A 12,622-nucleotide genomic window follows, 5' to 3' on the forward strand; every position below is an offset into this window, starting at 1 on the left:
TTTGTGGACATTAGTTGCACCTCCCCAGACATATCCCACTGCTTTGGGCTGCATAAGAGAAACAGTTGTGTGAACAATGAAACAATAAAACAGTACTCCCCTTTTCATCCTTGGAAAACAATAGACGTCAGTATAACACTAGATTTCTTTAAACTTCATGTATTATAAATTATAAGAATATGGTACTGTTGGGCGTGAACATAAAATGCCATAAGAGAATTGACAACAATAGGAACATCTGAATGTCAACTTCTTCTCCCCTCCACCATTGTCAATAATTTCCAGAAGGAGAAACTCCAAAACACTAACAGCAGTTACATCTAAATGAAATCCTGCTGTGGGCAAATAAAAAAGCAGCCTGTAGAGACATCCTTCTATTGTTAATATCACACTGTGACCATCTCCAAAAATAAAATCCCACCACTCTTTGCCCAATGACCGCATGCCCTCTCTCCTGACCACCCTGCCCAATTATCAGAGTTCCACGCTAAATGGGCCTAGTTAAAAGAAAAAAAACACTAAGTACCATAAGTATCCAGTCTCAGTCCTTTGATCTAACCAAACATTATTGTCCAGGAAGGTAAGGTAAACTTGTTTGGCCACAACCCAACAATAGGCTTCAGAGTGATGAGAGTTATTTAGAAAATGGCAACTCAAGTTCAGTACAACCAAGTACAAAGTCATCCAATTAGTGAACAGAACTCCTCAAACGCCAGTCTTTTTTTAAAAATCTCTTTATTAGTATGTCATTAAATTAAATTACAGAAGAATCAAATACAGAAAGGAATAGTGAACCAGAGAACACAAATCAAAATTATTCAATTAAAGAACATATCAATAAACAAACAGAATAATCAAATGATCCCTTCGACATACTAAGAACATTTTCATTTTTGTAAACAATAAAAGAGCAAAATACAACAGTCAATAAAAACATTTAGCATAGAACATACACACAAACACCAGTCTTGACTTGAAGGTTTCTAGATAATGAAAGAAGGCCACGCAGGTATTCCTTGGTGGTTTGGGTCACGTGGAGATCGGAGTGCAAACTGCAGGCCACAGGTTTCTATTCTTGCATGTGATGACATGCCTCTCTTTGAGGTTGAGAACATGATTATTATTAAGATGGCTAATTGTAACACGCGGTAAACAGCATTACATGTGATCAGAAAAATGTGATGCCGGTATTTAAAGAAAAAATATTACTAGAAGAAGAGGGGAGGTTTTATTGCCCATGTACATAACACTGATGTAGCCTGGTCCTTTGTGTGGTGCCCACTTTAGGAGGCCTGATCTGCAGAAAGGTGAAGGCTAATAGAAGATAAAACATAGACTGCTAACAAAATGGCGGATATTTTAAACAACATGACCTTTGAAGAGAGGCTTGCAAAGTAAATAGTGTGTATGTTGGAGGAATAGGAGTGGTGGCAAAGACATTGTTATTCCAAACTATTATAATGAGTGTACCGAAAGCAAAGAAGGAATGCACACTTCAAAAGTATTTTAAAGCAGGCTCGGACTGGCCTGTAGGGCAATGCCTGTAGAGCCAGCCCATGAATCTAGCATGGACCATGTTTTTTTGGGGCCAGAATGGGCCAATTATGTGTACAGACTGTGCCAGTTTCTTAAATTACTTCACCAGTTTTAATCAATGCTACTAGGAAAATATGCTTTTTAAATGCCTTATTTGCAACATATTTACCAAAACCCTCCCTTGGGGTTTCCTCAAGCAGTCTAATCCGAAAAGTAACACATTCTAATATGTGCTTGTTGGCCACGTTTTCATTACTGCCTGGACCGATTTTATGGCATAGTCTGACCGTATCTTACAGTGAAGTCGTGGTGACAGAAACACCAAATCACCACAAAAAAAAGTGTGCAGAAAAAAATGAACAAAGCTAGGGGGAAGGCAATGTAAGCACAGAAACCATTCTATGTTTCTGTGTCGAGTAAGACAGTACAAGAAGAAGAGTGGACAGGTTAGGCAGACCCTGGCTATTGGCAAATTGTTTCTAAATATTACATTGGTTTAATTTGTTTCTCTATAGCAATACTAGCTGAAGTACCTGTTCTCCGAACAGGTTCTGTAGACAGACAAGATAACACTCTCATTAATTGTTGAAAATGAATGATCCTGCAGGTCACTGTTCCTCCTTACCCTGGTGTGGTGCAGTTTGTTGTGGCGCATTGCAGTAAAATATCTCGGAAATCGTGCAGCCTAGGGTCTTGAAATGTGGTTTTTGAGGTCCCACAGGACCTGCAGTTTTGTTCCTCGTGTTGGAACCAACATTTTTTTTCCCTTCACGGTGAACATGGTTTATGGCTTCGGCGGCAGGCATCATCTGGCAATAATCCTGTGGAAAAGTAATTTCACCTGATGTGGCAAACATGTTTGCTCCCCTTCCCAGTGAACATGGTTTACAGCATTGCAGGGGTCAAGTCCTAAAAATTAAAGTGGGGGGACTCATCAGCAAACGCAATGGGATGTGATGTTGCTAGAAATTAGCATATCAAGGTGAAATATGCGCATTTCATTAAATGGGCTTTGCATACCCACCCAAATTGAACATGACGAATGGCATTTGCCTTTCATAAAATCAACACACACACAAAACCAAGACAGGATATGTTCTTCTAATAGTGTTTTTAAAAACGTTTACATGTGTGCATGTTTTAAACTAAAAGAACAAATAGAAAAGTTTTTCCTGGGACTTGCAGTTCCGAATTCACCTTTAGTTGATTTTGATCAGGTTATATAGTGCAGCGGTGAAGTGTCTAGCCTACAAACCTCACGATTGTGGTTTGATCCCCGAGGTCTGCTTTAATTCATAAATTCAAAGAGGACATCCAATGTGTCTCTTTTAGCTGGGGGTACTGAGTCCACCCTCTGAATAATGTGGGGGGACTCTGTCTCCCCGTGTGTACCCTCGACTTGAGCCCTGCAGCATTGTAAAGCTTGTTTAGAAACAACATTTTTTGTTTCTTTTAACATGGTTTACGGCTTCCTCATCAAGCACCATCTCGCAAACATCCTCTGGAAAAGTAATTTCATCTGATGCGGCAAAAATTTGGAAACTTCTGGAATTCTACCTGCCTTCACCTTTGCCTCTCAGGTCCATTCGCTGCTCATACATTTTTTGTTTCCCTTACCGGCGAACAAGGTTTTTGGCTTTGCCGGCAGGCGGCAGACCAACAAACACATTTTTACTTTTGCTGAAATCCAGGGAAAGGGGTGGGGTGTTCAAATATCATGTGGCCAGTAATGTCCGTAGGATGGTAACAGGTATCTATTTAAAGTTTGGAGCAGATTGGTGAAACGGTGTGGAATTGTATAAGGAACAATGCTTTGCTAAGCCCCAAACCCACAAACAATAGTTGAATTTTGCTGAAATCTAGGGAAATGGGCTGGGTTGTCCAAGTGTCATGAATCCAGTAAGGTCTGGTGGGTCAGAACAGGCAACTATGCAAAATTTGGCGCAAATTGGTGAAATAGTGTGGAATTGTGGAATTGTATAAGGAACAACGCTTCGTGACACAAACCCATAAACTCACACACAACTTTTGACTTTTATATGTATAGAAGATTATGTATGTCTAATATGACATATTCCTAGAGCAGCAGGTAACTTATGTTTTCATTTATAACATTGCAGCACCTTTCAAAACCTTTTTGATCACTTTAAAAAAAACAATTGTTTCATGTTTTAATTGAAGGCTTGAAGCTGGTAGAAATGAGGAAGGGGATGGTGGGAACTCAGAAGCAGTACAGTTTCCTTTAATCATTCCTGAAAACACCATTTACTGCTAACGACTGACATCCTCCCACTGCAAGACTGTTAGTAGGGTCACCAACAAAGCCAGTATATTAATGCAATGTTTGAAATGGAATCTACCCCTTTTTCCACAAACCAATGACAAATTTGAAAGCTCTACTAAAAAAAGATGTTTTTAAAACTAAATCCTAACCTTATTTGACCTGAATGTTGCTAACCGAACTCAGAATATTTAATACAATTAACTTTTTGTCCCAATTTCTGGATGAGTAAAGGCTTTCTGCCCGGGGGTACTGGTCAGGTCATGGCTCGTGTGTTGAGCTTGTGTGCTGCCTGATGTGTGGTTAATGGGAATGATACCTAAAACCAGCCCAGGTTTACTACCATGCTGGATAGGTTTTTACACACAGGGAACATTTGATAGATGAAGGTGTCTTGATGAAAGTGTCTTTCAGCCTCATTACAAGTGAGCCAGTCCAGTAAAAATACTGGCAAAAATGCTGGTATTTCTGACTCCAGCACCTTTACTGACCGGCATACTTCAAGTTTGCTGGCATGGGCCACAGATCTCCCGGCAGGCCTGACCTGGGGGTTAAGGAGTAAAAGGCCCCTATTGACAAACACATGCCTGAATCACTGGCTCTGTAACTAGCGGTGCCGGTAATTCAGTAAATCCCATCCCATGGGAACTTACTGGCAAACCAACGCCCATAATATCCTGGCAATACCGGGAGATTGGACAGCAGGGACGGTAAGTGCAGATTGCCGATTACCGGCGGGACACCAACAAACCTATAAACAGGGCCTTTAACTGGACTAGGTGTTTGTAAAGCTATTGTTTAGACCACTTAATGAGCAGGTACCCTAAATAAAGAAAGGGCCTGAGTTACAAACATGTTTTTACATTGGAAAGTCCAATTGATTTTTTTTTTGTAAATCAGACCCAAAATCTTTCCCTAGTCGTCAGAGTCAGAGGCATTGGGCCTCATTATAAGGCTGGCGCTCCCGTAATGAAGGGGGCCAGAACGGGACTGTCTCCCTTCATTCTGGGAGCGCCGATTATGAGCTTCCCATCACGGCACTGGGATCGCACTCCTGGTAAAACCAGGCATGCTTTCCGGGTCCCGTGAGGGGAAGAGGGAGGCAATTACGGGCCAGATGTAATCTGCCCATTATTACCTCCCTCCCCATTCCCATTGAGCCCAATGGGGGCTCAAATGGAAATGGGGATGGGTTCCTGCAAGGAGGAATTACCGGGTCCACCTATGTGGGAGTAAGTCGGTAAATCCCCATTGCAGGAACCCGGTATTGGAGCCCGGAACGGAGGCAGCCATGGAGCTAATAGCTCCATGGCTACCTCCATTCTCGTAATAAGGCCCATTGTTTCTGAAAGTTGCTTACTCAGTCGATCGAGTCAATGAAAGGCTTGCTCGTTATCGTAAATTCACCTGACAGTAGTTATTGCAGATGAGCACACTGCCTAATCGTCCCCAACACTGCCAGTAAATGGGGGGAAAAGGAAGGGCAGTGGCAAGAAGACTGAATGGAGAATGAGTCACAGAGATGGGGCAGGGAGAACAGAACAGGTAGATATGTATGAGGTGGGCAAGCTACAGAAAGGAGCAGAGCAGCTCTGAGGGCTCCCAGACAGTTAATCCTCTGACAATGCAAGAGGTCAGTCACTTCAGGATAACACCATCTGGGTCCAATGGGTAAGAGATAGCAAGCTTTGGCAAAGCCACAGTTTTAGCATTTGTATAGGCCTGAGCTTGGCATTTACTAGGCACTGCCATGGTGGTGCTAACTGACCATAATATGGTAACAGCTGGAAAATGATTGATTACCTAGGCATACGAGAGCAGTGCCTGACAGAAAATGCTTACCTAATACCTATACACAAGCCAAACTATTGGCTCTGTTGATGTTTGCTTTTAAAAGAACTTGAATGCAAATAACATATATAAAACATGCAGTGCAGTTGAAGGTTTTTATGACACAAGTAGCAGGTTTACAGGTGCAAATAAGCCATGAACTCTCGTCAGTCTGCTTAGAAATAACACTGGCAGGTGAAAGTTGCATGCTGCTACGATCTAAGGAGGATGTGTTTACAGAGTGGGTGGTGAGTTAGTGGCGTGGGAACCTCCACAGGGATTAGCGGTTCTAGGTGATTTGGTTGAGATTTTTTTCTCGAAGTAGATTTCATCAAATCATTTTTTTAATAGGCGATTTTGCCACAAATATCCGTGGGGAGACCCGTGCACGCTCCCTTAACCCTCCTACACTCAACATAAATCCAAACCCACCCCACACATATATTTGCGACAAAATCAGGTTGAAAAAAACTCGATGAAATCTACTTTGAGCCCATGCTGCTGCAAAATCTCCCATTCCTGGGATTAGCATGGCCATGGGCGGTCAAATGGTGGGTAAATAACCAAACAACTCCCACAAGCAGTGTGTCCCTCCTCAAATGTCATCTCTCTCCTAGCTGTAATCCAATGCAATAGCTCTGGCTTGTAGGTTGTGCTTAAATGCCACATAGTAGCCAAAATTAAAACAGTGGGTGTTAGTTGGAACATCTCAGATGACAGCCACGAGAAATGGGGGCTAGAGGGGTTGAGCAGTCAGTCTGCATCCCTGCTTACTACAGTAAAAAGCTATGCAGCAGTCAGAGCTCTCAAGTTTCCCTGTGCTATGTGTGAAAAAGGCACACTGACCTATATTTCCCCCTTGGAATTGGGTGAATTTCAGTTGTAGTTTCCATTTTAAATTTAGAACTACAAGTCCCAGAATTATTTGGAAGTGGGACTGGGTTTGGCAGAAAAGAAATGGTGCTGATCCAGAACAGGTGTAAGTGGAACAAAACGTGTCTCTGCATTAGCACGATTTTCATTTGAAATACTGTTTAAACAATAGAAATAACTAATGGAAGACATTGCTAGCTAGGAACCAACATATTTTGCAGTGAAAATAAGATATGTAAAATTGTATGGTGTGTTATAGGTTATTTGTAAATATCTTCTACTCCACTTAGTTTGCTCCAAAGCAATAACAATCTTTTTACCATAAGGTTACGAAAGGACAGCTCCATTGTGCTGTGTTGGCAGAGGCGCCATTTGGGGGTCACCAGGGTGTGCAGCTGTGACACCTGTGCTCTCCCTTGCTGACCCTGTAGTCTCCCTTGCTACCCCATGGCTCTTTGTTTCTGAAGTGACTGGCTTTCTTGTTCAGGTCTCTTAAAAAAAAAAAAATAACAGGGGGTTCCACAAGTGCAACACTTTGAGCAGTGATCCTAAATAAGAACAATTAGGAATAACAAATAATTGTCTTTCTATGAAATAATTGCTAAACTCAGTACACGTTTATTTCAGGCACACTTCTTGGGGTGAGTCACTGATGTAGTCGGTTCTTAAACTTCTCAAATCCACAATACAGACAACTACCAAAAAGCATTTAGAGTAGAATAAGCATCCAAGAGCGCCAGGGGACCACTCCGGTGGTGATAGTGCGCGGTATCCTTTAACATTAACATGTATGTATTTTGCTTTTCGCAAGTTGCAGTTATAGCATATCTTTCTCTGCCATTGTCTCTGTTATGATCACAAGACATTTCATCTCAGTGTCCTCGGTCACTTAACAAAATCCTTGTGCCTAAAAGCTTGTGTACAGTGTAGAAATGTTTGACCATAGCACATAAAGTGGCCCTTGATTTCATTGTGCCACAATCAATGCTTTGTTGTAATGTCTTTTCTATCTCCCTGACATGCTGTTCAGGATGTTTATTTGCATGTATGAGGTAACGAGTGCCCAGAGTAGGGGATCCCGTGTGAGTGCGCTGCTTTCCCTGTGCTACTCTAAATTCTTCAATTCACAGTTACCTCCCAATGGTAGGTATTTCTTGAAGCTCTGAAGTCTGAAAAGTAGATCCAAGGAGGCTTGACATGTGGCCAACTTTGCACCAAACCTGCAAATGAACTGGCCTCCTGTTAAATCTCAGTTACCAGTGTAATGGTGTGCACTACAGAGTGTACTTTGTTTCTGACTTTGAGAACATTCAGACATGTAATTGCTCATTTTACTGTAGCCGGTACGGTAGCTATAATCGGTAAGATAGCTCCGTGGTTGGAGCACTCACTGCAGTAATGTGTGTGTGATCTGCAGGCTGCAGGTTTGAATCCCAACTCAGCCTTTCATCCTTCTGAGGTCGATAAATGATAAATGAGTATCAGCACAGGGTGGGTGATATTCTATGTATATTTGTTCCTCTTAAAGCTCTTAAGCATAAACGCTATATAATAACACATCATTATCATTGGCCTTGGACGTCTGCTTGAATTCACAGTAATTTGGTAATATGGGCCTTAACACACTGATATTAACGCCACAAATGGTGATCCATTCTTGCATGAAATGTATATCACATTACAGTGATATTGGAAACATATTTTTCATAGTGTACTTAACAATACTATGTGATGCCACTTCCTGTTTTGTCTAGGGTTGAAAGGTCGTGTTCCATCGCTTACTGTGATATCACATAGGGGTGGGGTCAAATGGCATCACTTCTTGTGATGTCGTCAGAGGTCAATAGTCGTGTGATGTCACTACCGCTACCCCTGGCATTTTGCCGAAATGACGCCCCTGTCGATATGTAACTTGCAGCAAGTTGTTTTCTGTCTTCTGCTTGCATTACTACTGCCACTGGCAGAATATATCATATGAAACAGATAGGTCATATCAAACAGTTCATGAATCATATCACGTTAAAACGCTTTTGACCATATAGTCCACGCACATTTAAAATCATGCAAACTAAACATCAGTAAGATAAAACCGGACAATGAAAACAAACAGAAAATAGCCAGTCGTTAACCACTCCCCCTTTCCCCAGCACTTCAGTCCCATCACTTCATGTTTTAACCACAGATTTGGGAAAATGTACCCTAGCCCGTGTTCAGTTCATATCAGTCTCTCAATTTAAATAAAACACGTTCTGATATAAGAAAAACACATACATAATGTTATTTCCTGTCTTTCAATGTGTCTAAGATGTTCAGTTGCCTGCTGCTGTTACGTTGTTTATCTCAAAGCTTGACACATCGACTACCAACAAAACACTGGATAGAAGGGCATTTAATTCTTAAATAAAGCACTGCATTTCTTAATTAACAAATTAACTCCTTTCTAAAACAGTGGCATTCAAACATTTTCATGCTAAGTCCTCCTTGAGAAAAATGTTTTCATGACACTGGTAATAGAGGTCACTGGGCGGGCATTGAGGGAAGTAGGGCTTTCCATGATCACTGGGGGAAGCTGGGAGCAGGTAACTTAACAAGAGACCTGGGGCCTGATTCATGGAAGTTTAAGCGCAGTGCAAAGTAGCTTTGCATTGCCAACAAACACTCTGATTCACAGAGGGGTGCAAAGTGTATTTTTGCAGTGCAAAGTGACGCACTGCCAACAAACACCCTGATTCACAGAGCAGAGCAAAATATATATTTTGAAGTGCAAAGTGGCCAGTGCAGTCACTTTGCACTGCAAAAATACATTTTGCACCGCTCTGTGAATCAGGGTGTTTGTTGGCAGTGAAAAGGCACTTTGAACCAAATTCCATGAATCAGGCCCCAATTGTCCAAACATTCAAGCATACTTCTCCAAGGATAGTGAAATTAGATGTTCCTTTACATCGGTTTCATGGGAATCAATGTGAGGCAAGTGGTTTGTTTGGAGAGCAGGATGAGTCCATGAACAGTGACACCACTGAAATGAAAGAGATTGTATTGGTTTCTATCTGTGGTGGGCCGATTGCACAGGCATGCTGCACAAGGCTGCACTCGAAGTAAAACAAGTTAAGGGCATGATTAATTTGACTCGTAGGCTATGATTTACAAAAGCGTTTTTGAATGGGAAAGTCCCATTCAAAACGCTTTGCAAATCAGGTTTATACTCTCGTTTACGCCCAATACAATCAGCAGCTTACCTTGTCTGCTTTGCATCTGATCATTGTTCCTTATAATTGAAAAAAGTAATATGTACCATTATCTGCTGAGTGTTTTAACAAAACAATGACTTAAAACATAAAAAAAAACATACTTGCCAAAACACTTGGAGCCAGATTCATGGAATGTGTTGCACGGTGCTGCCAACAAACACCCTGATTCAAGAGCGGTGAAAAGTGTATTTTTGCAGTGCAAAGTCAATTTGTACCTCTCTGAATCAGGGTGTTTTTTGGCAGTGCGCGCATGCTAAATATTCCATGAATCAGGTCCTTGGCGTTTGAAAAATCGAGCTATATTGGTTCTGCACATTTTCTAAAATTGTCCATAAAATGTTACGAATTTCATCAACTTGGTGAATTCAGTGGCATTTAAAAATGCTGCACTGATCAGTAAATGTGTACGAAGGAAAATCCACAGTATTATTTTTATTTGGGAAGATACCAAAATTTAAATACCACATTTTTTTCTAAACTAATGTGCCTACTACCATATGCTAAAAGATTCCTCCGCAAACAACTTGAGTTTATCACTTATCTAGCTGAAAAGAACATTTTACGGGGGGTGGATTCGCGACCTAAGTAAATAAGTATATGGCAAACACTTTTTACTGATAACAATAATTATCTCAAGAACTATTGGCGATTGTCTTTCAGAAAAATAAGACTGTTTTCCAGTTACTCTGCTCCAAAAAAATTCTGTAAATTAAGTTTTGCTCGAGATTTTTCAGCAAACTAAGCAAAACACCTTTTCGACACATTTAGTAGGAAAACGGACATATTGTGATGATTCTGGTCTCTAATTTTATCATTGTGATCAACCGATCAAATAAATATAGATTTTCACAATATCAAACAGTGAAAAATGATGGATTTCATGCAATTCAGCTGGTGGAACTTACATTTCGCAGACCTCTACCAAAAAGTAGGTGGTGTTTATTGCACCCCAAATCAATGTGCCAGTAATTCGTTGGTAAATCAAATTTTAGGAGAAGGAAACATATCAATGAATGTCTAATACATATATGATTGGTTTATTAGAAAGTGAATAACTGCTGGTGAAACGTGTACATGTTGGGGACAAAGTCTTCATTTTCGGTGCAGTATTTCTGGATAAAGAATATCTTGGTTGTTGGCCTTTCTGAAAACATGTTACTGAATTGAACAGGAAGACCACTGTCATATTCTCATTCTGCATGGTTTTTCTAGCTGCTGGCTGCAGACTGGCCCTTTGGTGTTGAGATGTGTAAACTGGTGCCCTTCATCCAGAAAGCCTCTGTCGGAATCACGGTTCTGAGCCTTTGCGCCCTCAGCATTGACAGGTGAGTGCTGGTGACTTGAACACGCATACTTTGCAGGCTATTTGATAAGGGCGGGGCACTTACCAGTGTTTCCATTTTCTATTTGCCGCTCGCCTCTAGGTACCGCGCAGTGGCGTCCTGGAGCCGCATTAAAGGGATTGGAGTGCCTAAATGGACCGCAGTAGAAATCACACTAATATGGGTCTTGTCGGTCGTGTTGGCCATCCCTGAAGCTATAGGGTTTGACATGATCTTTATGGAATACCGAGGGCAGGAGCTAAGGATCTGCCTTCTCCATCCCACCCAAAAGAGCAGTTTCATGCAGGTAAGTGTAACTGGTGCTAAGACTGCCTTGCGCTGTTAGTATCATCTCTAGTACCATCTCTCATCCTAGGTCCTAATAAAAAATAATTCGAATGATGCTGAGTAATATAGCCCTGAACACATGTTTCTAAAACAAACAGTCATTTTTAATATCGGGATAAATAGTTACTTTAGCTAAATGGTATTTGTGTGGTTGATTTTGGAAGTAGTAAAGGCAGACTGGGCCTGCAAGTACAAATCGAGAATGAGCTGAAGGGAACTGCAATTGTAATTGTAAATGTTCGTTTCAGTGCCAGAGGTCACATTCCAGGACTGCCATTCAGCAACATAGAGAAGGGCAAATGAGACAGTCCAAAGAAGCAGTTCAGAACCATCTCTATTAACGTTTCACCAAACTGGATCATCTCAAATAGATCGAAAGCAGAATGATCTAAAGATATCCAGAGTTGTATGCATGCCCTGAAGTGGGTGCCATTAGGTGTGTACACAACTGGACACACATCTGGTCCTAGTCTTGGGATCACGAGCAGTGAAGGTCTGGTGACTAGTTCAGAATAGAACTGTTCTTGTATTTTCTGCAATCATTGAATCACAAGGGTATGATAAAGGGTCAGCCACACCTGGAGGTCTATAGGGGCCTGCACGTGGTTCCTAAAATGCCCCGCTCCAGGTTGCTCTGCCCGTATGTGCGAGGAGGCGCAGGAGCACCCCTCGCACATACATACATGCAGTGCACCAGCCAGCATTTCTAATGAGCTATGCAAGGCTGGCGAAGCAAAACACCCCCAGCGTTGCATGGCTCAGTGATCATGTGTGGCTGGGGAAATTAACTGTCAAAGGCAAACAGTGTTTCCCTTTGACAGTTCAGCCAGCCCAGGAGCACTCCCTCAGCTGGAAAAAGCAGCTGAGGGAGTGCTCAGTGTTTCACGGGGCTGGCTCCTTGGCTCCTCCATAATGGGTGAGGTGGCCAGTGGGTGGACGCCCTCTTACCCATTATGGATGAGCCGGCAGGCTTGGACTGGCCTATAGGGCAATAAGGCGATGACCGTACCAAAAATGCAAAATGCTAGTGTAGGCCAGTCAAAATGGGCCACTTTTTTGGCCAATGTGGGCCAGGTTGAGGAGTTACTTCACTATGCAGCTAGTAGTTTTGACCATTGTTGATGAATAAATATTCTTTAAATATCACAATTTGTTTACATTTGAACAAAAAACAACCCCTTAGG

General features: G+C 41.7%; 1 protein-coding gene across 1 annotated transcript in view; it reads left to right on the forward strand.

Annotated features, from left to right (window-relative positions):
• Positions 1 to 12,622, forward strand: part of EDNRB (endothelin receptor type B) — a 213,607-nt gene that overhangs the window by 160,174 nt on the left and 40,811 nt on the right. The window contains exons 3-4 of the mRNA XM_069639147.1: positions 10,981 to 11,093; positions 11,193 to 11,397. Coding sequence (XP_069495248.1) covers positions 10,981 to 11,093; positions 11,193 to 11,397 — 318 coding nt within the window. The remainder of the gene's footprint in view (positions 1 to 10,980; positions 11,094 to 11,192; positions 11,398 to 12,622) is intronic.

This window comes from Ambystoma mexicanum, chromosome 7q (genome assembly GCF_040938575.1).
Source record: "Ambystoma mexicanum isolate Mex_15411 chromosome 7q, UKY_AmexF1_1, whole genome shotgun sequence".
NCBI lineage: Eukaryota > Metazoa > Chordata > Amphibia > Caudata > Ambystomatidae > Ambystoma > Ambystoma mexicanum.